This window comes from Hordeum vulgare, chromosome 7H (assembly GCF_904849725.1).
Source record: "Hordeum vulgare subsp. vulgare chromosome 7H, MorexV3_pseudomolecules_assembly, whole genome shotgun sequence".
NCBI lineage: Eukaryota > Viridiplantae > Streptophyta > Magnoliopsida > Poales > Poaceae > Hordeum > Hordeum vulgare.
In genome coordinates this window covers 118,893,036-118,914,613 of record NC_058524.1, presented here as the reverse complement: position 1 = coordinate 118,914,613, position 21,578 = coordinate 118,893,036, and the positions used below count along the sequence as shown (strand labels likewise).

General features: G+C 40.4%; 1 protein-coding gene across 3 annotated transcripts; it reads left to right on the top strand.

Annotated features, from left to right (window-relative positions):
- The first annotated feature begins 18,493 nt into the window (after positions 1-18,493).
- On the top strand, positions 18,494-20,663 carry LOC123409439. 3 transcript variants are annotated; one of them, XR_006612855.1, is made up of 5 exons: positions 18,494-18,590; positions 18,691-19,011; positions 19,087-19,183; positions 19,481-19,959; positions 20,388-20,663. XR_006612855.1 is itself a non-coding variant. In XM_045102341.1 (4 exons), the coding sequence occupies exons 1-4, from the start codon at positions 18,508-18,510 to the stop codon at positions 19,580-19,582; spliced, it is 603 nt and encodes a 200-aa protein (XP_044958276.1). In that variant the 5' UTR covers positions 18,494-18,507; the 3' UTR covers positions 19,583-20,141. The 3 variants fall into 3 exon arrangements, 1 of the variants encoding a protein (XP_044958276.1); XR_006612854.1 differs by having other exon boundaries at positions 19,481-19,976; XM_045102341.1 differs by lacking the exon at positions 20,388-20,663 and having other exon boundaries at positions 19,481-20,141.
- Positions 20,664-21,578: the final 915 nt, after the last annotated feature.

The following is a 21,578-nucleotide window of genomic DNA, read 5'->3' as shown; positions in this document are numbered from 1 at the left end:
GAGAATATTTCCTTTGGAAATATTTCAAAAGGTCAAAATAGACATAAATGGTTTTCAGGGTTTTACTCAAATAATTATAATAAAAATAGGGGTTTAAAATCCTATGTATGGAAAATATATGTCCTTCTGATCATCTCCAAATTCAATCAGATTTTTCTAAGGCAGAAAAGTATTTTTCATGTAGGAATACCATTTCTAGCCTCGGAAATGGAATTGTAAATAAATTAAGAAAACGATTCTAAAAATAATTATTTTTGTGGTTTTGAAATACTAAAATTAGTTAGAATCAGATTACCAACTTTGGGTAGAGACCAACCTTGCAATCAAGGGCAAGTAGTGCAACTCAAAGTAGGGTTTTACCATGATCACAAACAAGAAGAAGGTTTTGAATATAATTCAATATTGTGAAATGGGGTTTTATCATCACATGATCATCACACAAATCATTCAATGACAAACATGGCACTCATATCATTAGTTTTGAAAAAGTTTTAACAAGCTCAGATTTTTGCATTACAAAGAAAGTGGTAGCAAAAACAGGGTGTGACATGCTTAGCGATCTACAAGGGTATGTGGATCCGATCTCCCTCTCGTAGATGATCATCACCATGATAGTTCTTCGTGTGCGTAGAATTTTTTTGTTTCCCATGCGACATTCCCCAACAGTGGCATCATGAGCTAGGTTCGTGCGTAGATGATATCTCGAGTGGACACAAAATAGTTTGTGGGCATTGATGTTCAATTTGCTGCCCTCCTTAGTCTTTTCTTGATTCAGTGGCATTGTTGGATTGAAGCGGCTCGGACCAACTTTACTCGTACGCTTACGAGAGACCGGTTTCATCGACAGACATGCAACTTGTTGCGTAAAGATGACTGGCGGGTGTCTGTTTCTTCAAGTTTAGTTGAATTGGATTTGACCGAGGCGGTCCTTGGATAAGGTTAAATAGCAATTTTCATATCACCGTTATGGCTTTGCGTAAGTAAGACGCGGTCATACTAGATATCCATAGCAGCCACGTAAAACATGCAACAACAAATTAGGGGACGTCTAACTTGTTTTTGCAGGGTATGCTTGTGATGTGATATGGCCAAAGACATGATATGATATATTGTATGTATGAGATGATCATGTTGTAATAGTTAAATATCGACTTGCATGTCGATGCTACGGCAACCGGCAGGAGCCATAGGGTTGTCTTTAAACTAACATTTGTGCTTGCAGATGCTTTTACTATATCGCTAGGTTGTAGCTTTAGTAGTAATAGCATCGATAGCGCGACAACCTCGATGGAGGCACGATGATAGAGATCATGGTGTGGCACCGGTGACGATGGAGATCATGCCGGTGCTTTGGTGATGGAGATCAAGAAGCACAAGTTCATGGCCATATCATGTCACTTTTTATTTCCATGTGATGTTAATCCTTTCATGCACCTTATTTTCCTTAGGACGACGATAGCATTATAAGGTGACCCCTCACTAAAATTTCAAGATAAAATTGTGTTCTCCCCGACAGTGCACCATTGCGACAGTTCATCGTTTCGAGACACCACGTGATGATCGGGTGTGATAGACTCAACGTTCACGTACAACGGGTGCAAAATAGTTGCACATGTGGAACACTCGGGTTAAACTTGACGAGCCTAGCATATACAGACATGGCCTCGGAACACGAGAGACCGAAAGATCGAGCATGAATCATATAGTTGATATGATCAACATAGAGATGTTCACCATTGAAACTAATCTCAACTCACGTGATGATCGGACTTGAGATAGTGGATTTGGATCATGCACACTCGAATGACTAGAGCGATGTCTATTTGAGTGGGAGTTTATTAGTAATATGATTAGCTAAACACAATTGTCTTGAATATAGTCTAAGTAATCTTTGCAAAATTTTATGTTGTAGATCAATGGCTCGCGCAGTAGCAACCCTGAATTTTATTATGTTCCTAGAGAAATCTAAGCTAAAAGATGATGGAAGCAACTTTGTTGACTGGGCTCGTAATCTCACGCTTATCCTCATAGCTGGCCAAAAGCAATATGTGCTTGATGTTGCGCTAGGTGATGCACCACCCGCTACGGCGACCCAAGATGTTTTGAACGTTTGGCAGTCCCGTAAGGATGACTACTCATTGGTTCAATGTGCGATTTTGTATGGCTTAGAACCGGGACATCAAAGACGTTTTGAACGTCATGGAGCATATGAGATGTTCTAGGAGTTAAAGTTTATCTTTGATAAGAATGCCCGGATCGAGTGGTATGAGACCTCCGATAAGTTCTATGCTTGCAAAGTGGAGGAGAACGGGTCTGTCAGTGAACACATACTCAGAATGTCTGGGTACTCTTACCGTCTAGTTGAGCTAGGGATTGATCTCCCGCAAGAGGCTATCACTGACAGAGTTCTTCAATTGCTGCCACCTAGTTATAAAAGCTTCATGTTGAACTAAAACATGCAAGGGATGAATAAGTCACTTGCTGAGCTGCTTGCGATGCTGAAAGTCGCGGAGTTAGAAATCCAGAAAGAGCATCAAGTATTGATGGTCAATAAGACCACCGGTTTCAAGAAAAGTAGTAAAGGCAAGAAGGGTAACTCCAAGAAGAGTGGCAAATCTGTTGCCCCTCCGATGAAGAAACCCAAGGCTGGACCTAAGCCGGAAACTGAGTGTTATTACTGCATGGGAACTGGTCACTCGAAGCGAAACTGCCCCAAGTATCTGGCCGATAAGAAGGCGGCCAAGGCCAAACAAGGTATATTTGATATACATGTTATTGATGTGTACCTCACTAGCTCTCGTAGTAGTGCGTGGGTATTTGATACCGGTTCTGTTGCTCACATTTGCAACTCCAAACAAGAACTGCAGAATAAACGAAGGCTGGCGAAGGATGAAGTGACGATGCGTGTGGGAAATGGTTCCAAGGTTGATGCCATCGCCGTCGGCACGCTCTCACTTCAGTTACTATCGGGATTAGTGATGAACTTAAATAATTGTTATTTAGTGCCTGCGTTGAGCATGAACATTATATCTAGATCTTGTTTATTGCGAGACGGTTACTCATTTAAGTCAGAGAATAATGGTTGTTCTATTTATATGAGTAATATCTTTTATGGTCATGCACTCAATGTGAGGGGTTTGTTCATATTGAATCTCGATTGTGATGACACTCATGTCCACAACATTGAGACCAAAAGATGTAGAGTTAACAATCATAGCGCCACCTTCTTGTGGCACTGCCGCTTAGGTCATATTCATGTAAAGCGCATGAAGAAACTCCATGCCAATGGACTTTTGGAGTCACTTGATTTTGAATCACTTGACACATGCGAATCATATCTCATGGGCAAGATGACTAAGACTTCATTCTCCGAAACAATGGAGCGTGCAAGTGACTTGTTGGAGATCATACATACTGGTCTGTGTGAACTGATGAGCATAGAGGCGCGTGGCGGATATCGTTATTTTCTCACCTTCACTGACAATTTAAGTAGGTATGGTTATATCTACTTGATGAAGCACAAGTCTGAAACGTTTGAAAAGTTCAAGCAATTTCAGAGTGAAGTCGAAAATCATCGTAACAAGAAGATCAAGTTCCTACAATCTAATAGAGGAGGAGAATATTTGAGTTACGAGTTTGGTGCTCACTTAAGACAATGTGGAATTGTTTCACAGTTGACACCGCTTGGAACACCACAACGCAATGGTGTGTCCGAACGTCGTAATCATACTTTATAAGATATGATGAGTTCTATGATGTCTCTTACCAATTTTCCATTATCATTTTGGGGCTATGCATTGGAGACAGCTGCATTTACTTTAAATAGGGCACCATCAAAATCCGTTGAGATGACACCATATGAGCTTTGGTATGGCAAGAAGCCAAAGTTGTCGTTTATTAAAGTTTGGGGATGTGATGCTTATGTCAAAAAGCTTCAGCCTGAAAAGCTAGAACCCAAAGAAGAAAAGTATGTCTTCATAGTTTACCCAAAAGAGACAGTTGGGTATACCTTCTATCTCAAATCCGAGGGTAAAATGTTTGTCGCTAAGAACGGAGCTTTTCTTGAGAAAGAGTTTCTCTCAAAAGAATTGAGTGGGAGGAAGATAGAACTTGATGAGGTTGTGGAACCTCTACTTCAACAAGAAGGTGGCTCAGGGCAGAAAGAAATTTCTGAAGAGGCAACACCAGTTGAAGAGGAAGCTAATGATGGTGATCATGGAGCTTCAGATCAAGTTGTTGTCGGACCTCGCAAGTCGACAAGAGCGTGATACATCCCAAACGTATCTATAATATATGCTTGCTCCATGCAAGTTTTGGGTGATATTGTTATGTGTTTTGTACACTTTCATACCTTTTTCAACATATTTGGACGAACCTACTAACTGAGTACACCCAGTGCGAGTTTCTGTCTACTGATGTCTTTTAATTGCAAGGACTTTACCACAATTTACAGAGCCCCAAAAATTCCAGGAAAAATATATAAAAATCAGCGTGACGAAAGCTTCACAGAGCACCAAGGTGGGCCAGAGGGGAGTCAGGCCTCAACCAGGCGGCCTCCCTGCGCGGGTCCCCTCCTGGCCGCGCCACCAGGCCGCCCCCTCGTGCCCTCCTTTGGCCTATATTTACCCCCGTGGAGGAAACCCTGATTCTGGAACCCTTTTCTCCAGAAGCAATTCCGATCTCCGTCGCCATCACCAACAAGTTTCAGGGGACCAGAATTCTTGTGTTGGCACCCTGCCGGGACGGGGAAGTGCCCCCGGATTCGTCTCCATCGACGTTGCTTCCTCCCTCCATGAAGCGGGAGTAGTTCCTCCTCAGGGCTGAGTTCTTCAACAATAGCTATGTGGTTTAATTCTCTCTCCCATGATGTGATCTTGATTGTGATCATAGGCTATGTTAACCTAGGGTGACCCCATGATGTTTCCCCTTCTTCTATGTATTGGATTGATGTACTCACTTGATCTTATCTAGTATAATCCCCGAGACCATGGTGACAGCGGTCTATTGGACTTGGATTTGAAGAATATTTTCATGAGTGGTTTCCTCTTTTGTGAATTGATTGAAGATTGAGAGTCTCTTGGTGCTTATCTTTGACTATCCTTGAGATACATTGTGGTGATTGTGGTACTCTCTTTGGATGTTCGCGGTGACATTGGGAAATCCATAGATGAGAACTACGAACTCTGAGGTGTGCTTTTGTAGCCCTACATAATTCTCGTCCTCTCTTGATCACAAAGGAATGACCTCCAAGTACGTCTCCATTGCATGTTTTGGTGGAAATATCATGTGATTAGACTATGTTAATTTTGTTGGGAGTTGCCACTAGTGAAAGTATGAAGCCCATGCCTTGTTTTCCACCATTGAACACCGTTTACTTTCAGTTTTGTTTCATGTTTGCTTGCTGCCATTTTTATTTCAGATTTACAATGCCTTGTTTTACCATCCATATCACTTGCCTTTTAACATCTCTTTGCCGAACTAGTGCACCTATACAACTGACAATTGTGTTAGGTGTGTTGGGGACATAAGAGACTTCTTGTATCTTAATTGCAGGGTTGCTTGAGAGAGACCATCTTCAACCTCTACTTCCCTGAGTTCGATAAACCTTAGGTCATCCACTTGAGGGAAATTTCTGTTGTCCTACAAACCTCTGCGCTTGGAGGCCCAACATAGTCTACAAGAATAGAAGCGTGCGTAGACATCAGAGCGCGTACTGCTCCTGAGTGGTACGGGAATCCTGCCTTGTCAATCATGTTGTTGGACAACAATGAGCCTGCAAATTATGGAGAAGCAATGGTGGGCCTAGATTCCAATAGATGGTTAGAAGCCATGAAATCCGAGATAGTACCTATGTATGAAAACAAAGTATGGACTTTGGAAGTATTACCTGAAGGCCAAAAGGCTATTCAGAACAAATGGATCTTTAAGAAGAAGACGGACGCAGACGATAATGTGACCATTTATAAAGCTCGATTTGTGGAAAAAGGTTCTTCACAAGTTCAAGGAGTTGACTACGATGAGACATTCTCACCTGTAGCGATGCTTAAGTCCGTCCAAATCATGTTAGCAATAGCTGCATTTTTTATTATGAAATCTGGCAGATGGATGTCAAAACGATGTTCCTTAACGGGCTTCTTAAGGAAGAGTTGCATATGATGCAACCCGAAGGTTTTGTCGATCCAGAGAATGCTAACAAAGTGTGCAAGCTCCAGCAATCCATTTATGGACTGGTGCAAGAATCTCGGAGTTGGAATCAACGCTTTGATGAGGTGATCAAAGCATTTGGGTTTATACAAGTTTTTGGAGAATCTTGTATTTACAAGAAAGTGAGTGGGAGTTTTATAGCATTTCTAATATTATATGTGGATGACATATTACTCATTAGAAACAATGTAGAGTTTTTGGAAAATGTAAAGAATTACTTGAATAAAAGTTTTTCAATGAAGGACCTAGGAGAAGCTGCTTACATATTGGGCATAAAGATCTATAGAGATAGGTCAAGGCGCATGATAGCTCTTTCCCAAAGGACATACCTTCATAAAGTTTTGAAGAAGTTCAAAATGGAACAATCCAAGAAGGGGTTCTTGCGTGTTCTACAAGGTATAAAGTTGAGTAAGACTCAGTGTCCAGTAACTGCAGAAGATATAGAAAAGATGAGTGTCGTCCCCTATGCTTCATCCATAGGGTCTATCATGTATGCAATGTTGTGCACAAGACCGGATGTCAGCGTGGCCATAAGTATGGCGGGCAGGTTTCAGAGTGATCCATGAGTGGACACTGGGCGGCGATCAAGAATATTCTGAAGTACCTGAAAAGGACTAAGGAAATGTTTCTCTTTTATGAAGTTGATGAAGAGCTCATCGTAAAGAGTTACGTTGATGCAAGCTTCGACACTGATCCGGATGACTCTAAGTCTCAAACCGGATGCGTATTTATTCTTAACGGGGGTGCGGTAAGCTGGTACAGTTCCAACCAAAGCGTCGTAGCTGATTCTACATGCGAAGCGGAGTACATAGTTGCCTCAGAGGTGGCTAAGGGAGGTGTCTGGATGAAGCAGTTCATGTAAGATCTTGGAGTAGTGCCAACTGCACTGGACCCAATCAATCCGTTCTATGACAACACTGGTACCATTGCTCTAGCCAAGGAACTAATGTTTCACAAGAGGACCAGATACATAAAGCGACGCTTCAATGCCATCCGCGATTACATAAAGGAGGAGGACATAAATATTTGCAAAGTGCACGTGGATCTAAATGTTGCAGATCCGCTGACTAAGCCTCTTCCACGAGCAAAGCATGATCAACACCAGAACTGTATGAGTGTTAGATTCACTACGTTCTAAATCACATAGAGATGTGAAGCTAGAATATTGACGCAAGTGGGAAACTATTGGAAATATGCCCTAGAGGCAATAATAAAATAGTTATTATTATATTTCCTGTTTCAAGATAATTGTTTATTATCCATGCTATAATTGTATTGAATGGAAACATAAATGCATGTGTGGATATATAGACAAAACAATGTCCCTAGTGAGCCTCAAGTTAACTAACTTGTTGATCAAGGATGGTTAAGGTTTCCTAGCCATAGACAAGCATTGTCACTTGATGATGGGATCACATCATTAGGAGAATGATATGATGGAAAAGACCCAAACTATAAACGTAGCATATGATCGTGTCAGTTTGTTGCTACGGTTTTCTGCATGTCAATGTATTTGTTCCTATGACCATGAGATCATGCAACTCCCGGACACCAGAGGAATATCTTGTGTGTATCAAACATCGCAACGTTACTTGGTGACTATAAAGGTGCTCCACAGGTATCTCAGAAGGTGTTTGTTGGGTTGGCATGGATCAAGACTGGGATTTGTCACTCTGTGTGACGGTGAGGTATCTTGGGGCCCACTCGATAATACAACATCACAATAAGCCTTGCAAGCAATGTGACTAAGGAGTTGGTCATGGGATCTTGTATTATGGAACGAGTAAAGAGACTTGCAGTAACGAGATTGAACTAGGTATAGAGATACCGACAATCGAATCTCGGGCAAGTAACATACTCAAGGACAAAGGGAACTGCATTCGGGATTAACTGAATCCTTGACATAGAGGTTCAACAGATAAAGATCTTCGTAGAATATGTAGGATCCAAGATGGAAGCCTAGGTCGCTCTATTGGATATTGACCGGAGAGTGTCTCGGTCATGTCTGCATAGTTCTCGAACCTGCATGGTCTACACACTTAAGGTTCGATTACGTTTCGATATAGTCGAGTTATAGGTGTTGGTGACCGAAGGTTGTTTGGAGTACCAGATAAGATCCTAGACGTCACGAGGAGCTCTGAAAAGCTCCGTAGGTAAAGATTGATATATAGGAAGTCCTGTTTTGGTCAACGGAAAGATTTCAGGCTCATTGGTAGTGTACCGGGAGTGCCGGGAGGATGTCGGGGGACCACCGGGAGGGGTGTGACGACCCTAGGGCTTCATGGGCCAAGAGAGGAGGCAAACCAGCCCCTGGTGGGCTGGCCACAGCCACCTCTAAGGGACCATGCGGTTGGAGTGGAAAATAAGGGGAAAATACGAAAGGTGGAAAATGTTTCCAAGTGGAAGGAGAATCCTATTAGGAGTAGGATTGGAGGAGGACTCCTCCTCTCCTCCCACTTTAGCCGACCCAAAGGGGAAGCCCTAGGACCGGCGGCCTCCCTCCTCTCCTCCTATATATACTAGAGCTTTTGAGGGTTTTGATACACAACAATAATCAGCCACGTGATGCCCTTTCTCTAGATTTGTTTCTCCTATAGTCTAGTTTTCAGCGGTGCTTAGGCGAAGCCCTGCTAGACTAGCTCCATCACCATCGTCGTCACGTCTTCGTGCTACCGGAGAACTCATCTACCTCTCCGCCCCCTCTTGCTGGATTAAGAAGATAGAGATCATCGTCGAGTTGTACGTGTGCTGAACGCGGAGGTGTCGTTCGTTTGGCGCTAGATCGGGACGGATCGTGGGACGACAGCGATTTGGATCATGAGGAAGTTCCACTACATCAACCTCGTTTCTTAACGATTCCCGCTTAGCGTTCTACAAGGGTATGTGGATCTATCTCCCTCTCGTAGATGATTATTACCATGATAGGTCTTCGTGTGCATAGGAAAAAATTTGTTTCCCATGCGACATTCCCCAACATGTCTTTCTGTGCAGCATTCTGCATTCTTCTTCCGTGACTCCTATGGGTATTTTGTATTTCACAATTGGCTCATAAAAATCCATGAAATAAAGGATGTCTTCCATCATGGACTTCCATAATGAGTAATTGGAAGAATCAAGTTTTATCATGCCACTTGTAGTAGCGCTTTCTTCCAAAGCCATTGTGAGCAGCACTTCCAGCAACAATCAAGCAACTGGGACTAGCAACCTTCTAAGAAACCAAGGCTCTCATGCCACTTTGTTGTGAATTAGCACACAAATGCACTTGCGGTAAACTGAAAACTGCAGCGGAAACAGAGTAATCTCAGCACCACATCATGTACTAACTCAAAGATCGTTGCTTAACACGGAAGGAAACATATGTTGCAGCATATATGAAGGAGAAAATGTTAGTTGTCAGACAACACGCTCCTTAGCCAATTTTCTTGTGACAGAAGTAACTTTCTGGACAACTAGGACTAGCAACCTTCTAAGCAACCAACGCTCTCATGCCACTCTGTTGCGAATTAGCACACAAATGCACTTGTGGTAAACTGGAAACTGCAGCGGAAACAGAGTAATCTCAGCACCACATCATGTACTAACTTAAGGATCATTGCTTAACACGGAAGGAAACATATGCAGCAACATATATGGAGGAGAAAATGTTACTTGTCAGACAACACGCCCCTCAGCCAAGTGTCTTGTGGCAGAAGTAACTTTCTGGACAGCAACAATCATCAACAAAAGAGAACAGATTTTTTTCGTGGAAACCCTCAACTTGAGGGGAAAAACCACGGGCAGAAGCCACCCAAATCCTCTTCCACTATTATCAAATATGGGATACAACAAATTTCTTCTCTAGATAGCACTGTAGGGTCTCATACATATATAATATTTATGAATCTTGGATGAACACAAAAAGATTTGGGGCTCAAGAGCTAGGGCTTAAAACAATCTCACCAAAGATGGTGGAACCACAGCTTGAAGGAGACAAGGTAGTGGATCTGGATCATCACAACCTTGGGGAGGAGCTCCCTTTGCTTCTTCCTTCAATCTTTCTCTTCTTCCCTTTCTCACTTGGTTTTCTCTCTTCTTCTTCAATGGAGGCTGAACTGATTTTCGTCACACTAGGTGGTGGTTGCTGGATGGAGGGTAAAGCATCCCCATCCACTCACCTGCAAAGACCAAAATGACCCTAGGTCATATCCCTAACGGGTAGTGGGCTTTTGCACCTCTTTTGGGCTGCCTAAAGGCCTCAAGTGGTCATCTCCTCACAGCCCACATGAGGAGGATATCCCAATAGATACTACTTCTGCTACATGGAACAAGCAACAGCTAGACACCACCTTTATGCCTTTTGATGCCAAGGTCATTGTGGGTATCCCATTATGTACTATGAACATGAAAGACTTTTGGTGTTTGGCACATGAGAGAAGTGGTCAATTTTCAGTGAAGTCAACATATAATATTCTAGTTGCGACAAAGCAACGAAGGGAGGCATGGCAAAATGGATCGGCGGGATCCTCAAGCACTCGCCGGGAAGAGGGTCATGGAAAGCACTGTGGAAGACCGAGGTGCCATCGAAATTGTGTGTGAAGGTTATCGAAACAATCATTACCCATGGAGAATGTCAGGGCGCGGTGGTTTTTGCAGTTCCCCAGATTCGTGGCGAGGTGGCACCACTCCCTCTTGGAGTGTATGATTTCTAGATGCACTTGGGCCCTTGTTGACGAGGAACTAGGCTGCACCTTGGCAGCGACTACAAAGACGAGAGCTAAGAGTTGGCTCTTTAGCCTTCTTGAGTTCGCCTACTCATGATAATTTTTTACTCATGTTAGTAACCCTATGGGCGATTTGGTCATCTAGGAGAAGGGCCATCAACCAAGCAATCTTCCAATCACCACATGCGACGCAAGCATTCAGTACTCGCTTTATTGCTGATGTGGACACTATTTTGGTTGCTAAACCAAGGAGGTCCATTGTGGTGGGTGCAAATTCAAATGTTCAGAGGCTGAGGGGCCCCCAGCTAGCTACATGAAGATACATGTAGACGCTAGTGTGTGGACGAACATAGGAGGAACGACAACAGCAAATTGTTGGGATAGCTATGTAGCCTTTCTAGGCAGTTCATCTCTAGTGATTAGAGGGATATGGGACCCAACACCGCTTGAAGCCATTGCATGCCGCAAAGCAATTGCCTTGGACGAGCATCTCGATCTCCAATATTTTGTTGTCTCCTCTAATTGCAAACAAGTCAATGGCAACATTGTTAAGGGAAACCAAGCGTCCTCTAGAGTCACTACGTGAGGATTGATCTCTTGTAACACATTGATGTGTTACTATATCTTAGGTATTGTGTTACTATGGCGCGTAGTAACACATTTTTGTTGGTGTTCCTGTAGGCTATGTTACTAAGTGGTATCTATTGTAGCACATAAGAATTGTCCCTATAAGTATTTAAAGGTGTTACAATTGTATTTTTGCAACACAAGCCATATGTGTTACCGCCGGCCCTGGTAACACACTTATATAACTATAGGCACACACTTTGTAACATGCTTTTCCTGGTGTAGCAACATGGTTAGTAACACGTTGTAAGGAAAATTGCAACACAATTATTCATGATTGGCAGTAACTACACTAGGCCTTTGTAACACACTTTCATAATTCACCAACACGTTTTCTTTATGGTAGCAACAGAATAGTAACATAATTTTTTATATGTTGTAACATCTCTTGTGATGGTTGGTAGCAAACCTAGTAACACCTTTTCCTAACTATCGTAACACAACATAATCAACCCATTTTTCTGTTACAACAACTTTGTATGAAATATTGTACTAATATTTTTCCTGTAGCACTTCCTCATATTGAAATCGATAAGCATATGACACATTGTATACTATAAAAAGATCATGGATGTAAAGTAAATTTATACATGCACGAGAAAAGGGATATAAAATAAAAAATATGGTTCATGTCATTCAATAGCACTTGTAACGTGAATATATAGAAGACCCATGTTGTAGCAACAAATTACATTTCTCAACCTAGTAATATAAACTATAATATGCAAAAAAAATCCTATCACTAAAAGCGTGTGACACCCCTACTAATGTTCACCCAAATGCACCCTCCAAATCTTTCTTAAACAAATATATCATATTCGCATCTTGATTCCTCCTGAGCAGAAGCATCCGAATAAACTCAACCACTGAACCTCTCAATCTGGAAAAAATACAATGATAATTAAAATTAAGTATATCCCAAATTTAATTTAACAAAACTGAAAAAGTTAAATATTAACATACACATGCTGAAGACCAAGCAATTGTCAATCCAGAGGTGAAAGCATCGCCAACTGTTCTACAGTTTTCCCTTTCCCTTACCAAGAGCTCACATTCATCAATAGGTTGATCAACTTGCACTTCTATGAACTGGCGACCTAGCTCAACACCACCAACCAGTTGTTTTGATTTGCAACTCAAAATAGTAGCATGTGCCACATGTCTTTTGTTTGGATATGTTGAAGACTTCAGAATTACTTGTGTGCCAACCTGAAATGAGATTGAAATTATATACGAAATAATAAAAAACAACTTTATGAACACAAATACAGTATGAACACACTATCTCTTTTACCTTCATGGAAGGACCACGTTTCTGCTTACAGGAGACATGGACTAGAGACTTGTCTTGAGTGCTTTGTTTGCTTAGTCTAGTCAAATTTTCAATCATATTCTCCTTGCTCTTTCTTATCTACAAAGAAACATAAGAGGGGAAAATGATTTATCCTTACGATTATGCAATGTAAAGTTCACAATGCATTTACATCTATTGACATCATTTTATAACCTAGCGAGAGCCCAATCCATGCAATCAAATTTTAAATGCAGATAGCCACTCAGTCATCATTATACAAAATAACATGAGTCAATAATATCAATATTAGATTGTACTTGAATGAGATATCACTAGCACAACCTGATCTTTTAACTAAAAGTTTGTGAATAAGAAATCGCCATAGATAATATGTATCGAAGATGTCTCCTATCATTAGGGGTGGGCATATAACCCGAAAACCGATTTACCGAACCGATTTAACCTGGACCGAAACCGAAGTGACCGAAACCAAAATATTCGGTACAGAGCTCGGTTAGCAATTTTAAAAAACCGAATTAAGTTCGGGGATTTCTGTACGTAGCCTTGGTCCCCCGAACTAACCGAAGCACCGCCACCCTACCTTAAATTTATCTACTCCCGACTCCCAGCCCCACATAACCCCACATGCACAGCTTCCTCTCAAAGAAAAAACTAACTACTTGTCTCTCTCACGTTTTTTTGGAGGCACTCACGTTTGTTTGTAGGGCAGGCAATAAAAAGCTTCCAACGGGGCTAGCATTAGTACTATTCTAGTGGACAAACCCAGCCCAGTGCCTCATATTTTAATAGCAACCCCACCTATCCAGGTCGGCAGCTCCATGCACTACAGGAGGCACTCACGTTTGTTTGTAGGGCAGGCAATAAAAAGCTTCCAACGGGGCTAGCATTAGTACTATTCTAGTGGACAAACCCAGCCCAGTGCCTCATATTTTAATAGCAACCCCACCTATCCAGGTCGGCAGCTCCATGCACTACAGGAGGCACTCACGTTTGTTTGTAGGGCAAGCAATAAAAAGCTTCCAACGGGGCTAGCATTAGTACTATTCTAGTGGACAAACCCAGCCCAGTGCCTCATATTTTAATAGCAACCCTGTTCGGCAGCTCCATGCACTACACCCTGTTCGGTCCAGAACAGGCAACCGAACCTATTGTGCCAGGGACCGAACTCTCGGTTACATTAACTAGCATAGACCGATCGGTCCATGTTTTCTCAAAACCGAAAATTAGAAGACGCCGAAGCAACGAACCAAACGGTTCGGGGGAACCGAACACCCACCCTGACCTATCACTGTCTAGCAAGAAGATTACTCAAGAGGTAACCATTACCTGTACATCAGAGACATGGTTTGCTAGTGAGGATGGTTCTTGATATGAGAATTCATTGCAATCCTCGTGTTCAAGATCTGGGTGAGTTTCCTTCTGCATTTTACCATTTGAGGCATTAGTTAGTATAACTTACGAAGTGTAGTGACAAATGCACAAATTTACCATTACTGTATCTCTGGGTTTGATCACGGTGTTTTCTTCACCGGGTCCATTGGCCTGAACTCTCTGCAAAATATAAAATATGTAAAGAGATTTGAAAATGAACAAGCACATGTTGAATATATTGATAATACCTTTCTTTTATTATTATGTACTTCTGGATGAGATTCACCATTACGTACTGTTTAGGAATTTTCCTACAATTGAAATTAAACAAGTTTTAGTAAAATAATATATGAATGCAACAAAATATATATTTACCATTGTAATTTCGTTGGCCCCACGAAATCCATCATTGTTTCTTAATGCATCAATAATTTTGTCTTGCTGTTCTATGAGTTGCTTGAGCTTCGCTATTTCCTCCATGGCATCAGCCCCTCCGTCATGTGATGAACCATCTATTGTAGTCACATTGATGTTCTTGAGATAACGAGACTTTCGACCATACACTTGGTTAGGAACAGGAAGCAAACCCATGCCATGTACTTGTCGAGGCTTTTCATTCCCCAAAACTTTGTGCAAGGCATCACCTTTCCACGCAACTCTTCTGTGCTCACTTTGAGCCAACTCTGGGTGTTCAGTAATTATATTTTCCAACTCAACCTAAAACAGAAGAATAAGACATATTATACTTGTTGGATTCAGTGCTAACTTGATTGTGTAAAACTTGAATGTATATAACCTACCACAAGCTTATTTTTATCTTTGGCTTTTCTTGGTGTTCTATGAGTTGCTAAATAAACCTTCGCTCTATGTGGTTGTTTCTTTTCAGGATCCTCTTGACGCTGCAAAACCAGAAGTACATTCGTATGTAAAGAGCATGCTCTGAATATTTAGAACACATACACACACACACGCGCACGCACACGCACAAACAGAAACTCACAAGGTCCTCGGCCCAATGAGCAAAACTCTTTGTCCCTGCTGTATGACTTGTCTTCACCATTGAACGACTTGTTTTGTTCTTCTCGCTTACTGCATGTTATAATAAAAATGTAAGGTCAATGCACTACTTAACAGCAGAGCACATAGTCCAACTAAATGATTGAAAGCTTACCCTTCCTTCCCTAGACTTCCAAAATCTGACAAGTTCACACCATTGGTCGCTATCCACATATTCTGGACAAAGCTTATACAAAGATTTTCTTTTCTTGTTTGCACTAAAGAATTTTTCCTTCAGACCAGCCTTGAATCTTCTCCAATCTCGCCCGGTAGTTTTCAGTATCCACTTGTCACACTTAGCAAGGTACAAGAACTTCGTCTACATTTCAGAAAGTAATGCATGAATGTAAATAAGGTCATTACTGAATTTAAAATAGTGCCCAGACATACAAAGGAAAACAGATATGCCAGGTAATATAACTGATTTTCTTCTTGTGTCACGTTTGAGTACCTGTACACACTGAAGTATCGTTTGAGCCCCACCATCCTTCTTGACATTACGCCAGTCCTTTTTGTCAAGTGGACAATATCCCCCAAGTCTGGCTATTGTGCCAAGAAATTTCCCAAGGACTCCACCTTCGTCCCCAATAGGCTGGCCAAGATTATTACATTTTACCACTATCCGCTCACCATTTGGCATGTTCCAAACAGTCGGCAAGGATGTTCCTCTACGCTTACCAACACCTGCCAAATTTGTTTGCAATAATACTAATTAACTGAAGGCCACAAATATTACCTTAAGTCCTTTCAAAGCATTGAGTGAGTAAGGAAAGTGAGGTTACTGATGGAATGACCAAAAACAAAGACCGGTAATAACGAAGTACATTTTAGATGTGGCATGCTTGTATTCTTAGATAAATAAGGAAAATTGTGTAAGTACATATATAGAGCTTGCTAGTTAAGTAAGTGCAATCCAACATACATTGTTGATCGTTCTTAATTAATATCATACCAGAAATATTGTCCACACGATCATCTCGAATATCAACTTGATTCCCATTATCCCCCAAATCATGTGTTTCTAACACTGAATCACGTTCCCCATCAATGTACTCAATGCGACTCTGAACGACATTCAACCTTTTTGACCTACGCACCGTTCCTGCCAATCAATTAATGCACAACAGTTGTGAATTGTAATTTCCTACAAAACTAAAGTAGTTGTTCAGCTTAAGGTTGCAATTACTTTGTGACGTCGTCGTCTTAGTTTTCACCGCTCCTTCATCAAAGACATCCTCTAATCTTATAGCCGGTCCATCAACCTCATGCTGAGGGTCTGATGGAGCAACGTCAATGTTGGCCTCCTCCCTGAACACATACAACTGAATCCTCTTCTCATTGGTATGTTCTGATATCATTTTGTTCACATGAACGTCATTATCAATGCGAACTAGATAGCCTTTTCCGCACGGGTATTTCTTCTTGTAGTACAAGAAATCATATGCCGGCGAGTAGCCAACTTCTTCAATCAATAGGACTAACTCATAAAAGGAGATATTATCTTTATCGATGAATAGTTCAAAAACTTGATGTTGTTGGTTCTCATCTTGATAGGACAAGCAAATTTTCCAGCTTTCCGCAGACATCTACAATGACATGGATGTAAGAAGTATTAGCAAAAAACCAATCAGATACTATCAGTAGCATAATTACTCCATATACTATCAGTAGTGTATCTCTCATTATAGGCTAAAATAATCAGATAGTACTCTAATAAGTAATAACAATACTAAAGTGGCAAGCTTTTGATTTTTCTGTTTTTTTTTCAATTTTTTTCACTGCTATCACCATTTACCGCCTAAGGCCATAGAAATATCTAGAGGAGCTTGCTGTTTACAGTCAACCACTCCATCCTTTATTTTCACCTAAAGGAGCTTGCTGTTCTTATTTCAGGGTAAGTCTTGAGTGCTGAACTGCTGATACATGTAAATTCTACTATTTGTGTAAACATGTTAAACAGATGATACCGACGATGAGCCAAGCATTTCAAAAATTCAACGTTTAGCTTTTTCCCCCTAAACAAAGATAAAGAAAGACTTGCATGCAACAAGAACAACAGTACTTTGTGTTGTGTACATACTCTGATTATATGCTAAACTAATCAAATAGTACTTTGATTATAAACTAATCAGATAGTTATCTGATTCAGAGCCTATCAGTATTGTATCTCTCTTATGCACAAAGGCCTCTTCTCTTATGCTTACTCTGCTTATTCCTGGTCCAACTTACCCTGGAAAGAATTTTCATGTATTCATGCAACCAGTATATGAAGAACTAATGGAGTTGTTTACGGTAGGAACTCGTACTTATGATGCATCTCGAGGTGAGATGTTTCAACTTTATGCTGTTGTGTTGTCTACTGTGAGTGACTACCCCGGGCTAGCTCTCTTTGCAGGATATAGCGTAAATGGTGAGTTTGGTTGTTTTCCATGTCGTGATGAAACATGTTCTAAACGCTTGAAATATGGGCAGAAGTACTGTTTCATGGGGCATCGTCGATTTCTGCCCCCAGATCACAAATTCCGTTTTGATGCTAGATCATTTGATGGGTTTGAAGAACATAGAGCAGCACCTACTCCTTATGCAGAAACTAGAGTTGAAGATCAAATAAAATCAATTTCAGATTTTGAGAAGTCTAAAACCTGGAAGTGTGTCAGTGGCCTATTCAATTTGCCCTATTGGGACTTCAATTTACTTCGTCACAATCTTGATATCATGCATATTGAGAAGAACGTATGTGAGAACATATATGGAACACTTCTAGGGATAGAAGGTAAGACCAAAGATAATTTAAAGGCACGACAAGACCTAGAACATATGAACATTAAACGAGAGTTACATCCACAAAAAAAACCTAATGATAAGTATTATCTCCCACCTGCTTCCTTTAACCTATCTAAAGAAGGGAAGCAACAATTTTGTAAAGTCCTTCATGGTGCAAGGGGTCCGAATGGGTTTTCAGGAAACATCTCAAGATGTGCAAATGTTGTTCAAGGGAGAATCTCAGGCCTTAAAAGTCATGATTTTCATATACTAATGCAACATTTCCTGCCACTTGCTATCCGAGGTCTACTCCCAGATTGTGTCACATCTGTGTTGTTTGACTTGTGTGGGTATTTTAGAGAAGTGAGTGCAAAATTCCTATACATCAGCGAGCTTGAGAAGTTGGAGGAGCGAATCATAATGACATTATGTCATATGGAGATGATATTTCCGCTAGGTTTTTTCACTGTTATGGTGCATTTGGTTATGCATCTAGCAACAGAGGCAAAAGTAGGTGGCCCAGTGTGCTACCGTTCGATGTGGTTTGTGGAAAGGTATGCTAGCTTCTTATATAAATATGGGGATGCATTACATATCGTTGTAGGAAAAGATTATTCAATAATTTTCTTCTTTCTTCTCTTTGTGTTTATGTAGGTATATAGGTAAGTTGAAGTCGAATGTCCGTAACAGAGCTCATCCTGAAGGATCTATCGGCGAAGCATTTTTGGCAGATGAGTGCATGACATTTTGTTCAAGATATATTATCGGTTTTGAGACTAAGCATAACTTGGCTTCGAGGAACGAAGATGACGAGGAGTGGGTTGGGAATCATGATATTGCACATGGATCAAGATTATTTCCTCATTCTGGCAATCCACTTGGAAGGCCTAGGAATTATGTTCTGAGCAGTGTGGCTAAAGTACAGGCACATAGATATGTCTTGTTCAATTGCTCCGATGTGAACTCATACCTTAGGTAATATCTTATGCTTATAAATTGTCTTAGTTACCCTTTCCCCTACTTTACCTCTATTTGTTAACTACTTTGCAGAGCTCATGCTGATGAGATAACTAATGGACGCAATTTAAACCTTGATGTTGTTGAGAGGATTCAAAACGATAAGTTCCACGAATGGTTCCAAGCTCATGTAAGTGTCATATTCTGCATATACTATACGCACATCACTACATTTAGTTTTAATCAAATTCTAAATATTCAGATAAAGAAATTGGAGAAGGAAAATGGCGTCCATAGTATTGAAAAGGATATTAGATTGTTGGCCCGGGGCCCAGTTAATGCAGCCAAAAGATATTGCGCTTTCAACTCCCGAGGCTACCATTTTAGGCCTAAACGCTTGGATAAAGAGACACAAAATAATGGAGTCATGGTAACTGCAGAAACATCTCGTTATGATTCAGCACGCGATGCTAATGCAGTTTTACAGGATGTGACGTACTATGGGAGGGTAATTGATATTGTCGAGCTAAATTACTCTGGACAGTTTTCAGTGGTGTTGTTTAGATGTGAATGGGTTAATGTGTTCTGAGAAAAAGGAATGAAAAAAGACAAGTACGGTTACACACTTGTCAATTTCTCACATCAAATACACAAAGGAGAAAAGATTGAGCATGAGCCTTTTATTTTCCCTAACCAGGCGAATCAAGTGTTCTGTGTGAAAGATGAATTGAATCCAGGTTGGTTTGTGGTAATGAAGTTGCCAAAGCCTAGAGATGTATATGACTTAGGTAACTTGGAATGGGAAGAGGAGACAGAAAACCAGCCATTTCATGTTTCACAGCTTGGAGAGATTTTGAAAAGAAAGAACAATGACCAACACTGGGTTAGAACAGACGTTGAGGGGACAATAGTGGATGCTACTAGTGCTTCGAGCATCGAAGAATAGTTGAGGTTAGTAGCAACAAGGTATGCACTATGTTCAGGTAATATAGTTATGCTTTCCGAATATGCTCTTGTATTTTTTGTCATAAAGATGACGTGTATATTATTTTCTCCTAGAAATGTCCTTGTATGAAAGTAATAGTATGACTGTTTGAACTTCTGATCAACCCATTCATAAATTAATGAATTATGTTAATGTTTCTAAATATGTGGCTTTGAACAGTGCACTCATATAGGTTGATCCATATTTCATTTGTAACACAAAATTTGAGATGTGATTGTTACCTCTTATAAAATGTATTGTTCAGTCTTGATGTTCTTCAATTATGTTTTGTGCATTCTTTATTTAATTTTGGGTTGACGCTTTCATGTTTGATATGAAATTTTAGCGATAAAAGTAGCAGAAAGTGTTTTTTTTATTTTCTTGTTCATGTTTTTGTTGCATGCTACAGGTTTCGACTACATGCTACATGGAGGCATAGAGGGGGTGGTGGCATGTGTGCTTTGTGTTGGTACAGAACTGCTTGGTGGCTTCGTGCAGAGTAGCTAACAAACTTGCTTGACGATATACTAATGTGTGAGACTATGTGTTGGTCAAAACTTAGTGTACTCTTATATTTATGCTTGATAATTTGGTTCGCTATGACAGCACGTGCTTATCTGGAACTTCATTTTGTACTTTAATCAACAACAGTTCATAATTGAGATACACGCAACTTGTTTGGAAATTTATTTTGTACTTTGGTTCATAGTTCAATATTGGTATACTCTTGTAGTGTTCAAAAATCCTGTTTTCAATCACAGGTTGCCATTTTTGTTAAAGTCTGAATTTGTCCTGAAGCAGTGTGAATGTTTTAGTTTCTCTACATATAGTTCTCTTGCTGATGATTTCATTAGATGGTTAAAAGTTTGCACTCTCATGTGCCAAGATAAAAGTTCAACGTGGAATGAAGTCTCATTTACTAAGTTAAAAGTTCAAAGTTCTTCCAATGACACTCAGCTTTCTTATATTTTTTTCCTTGTTTTACCCATGATTATGGATTAAGGTAGTCCAACTAATAAAAAAAGTCACAGATATAACATGTCAACGTACAATATCTTTTATCAAAAACACTTCCTAATTACAAGACATCAACATACTTTTATGCTTTATAAGAGAATAAACGGATCAATAAAATCGTCAAAGCATATTATTATTAATTAAGTCCAGAATTACTTAAAAGAAGCTAGCACACCTTTTAATTTTAGCAAATTTTGAAAGCACAAAACATTATTTTTTAGAATATCCAAAAGAGTTGCACGTCTTTTATATTAAGATGAGAATGTTCTTTTACAAGATTACAAACACATTATCTCTCTCTCCCTCCCTCCCTCTCTCTTAGCTAGTCTTAGAAAAAGGGTCGTATGTATGCACATACATGGAAATAATCTTATTTTAGTAGAATTACATACATGAAAAAAACATTTTTTTATTTAAGTCGTGCCTTCTATGGGATTTCGTATCTAGGCTATGCTAATGTTTTTATCCTAATATATTCGGTCCTTAAGCAAACACATGTCTCCTAAACTTTTGTGTAGCTAGCATGTGAATGACGCAGGCCCATAACTATTAACCCAGAGGTCGTGTGCTATGATGGAATCGA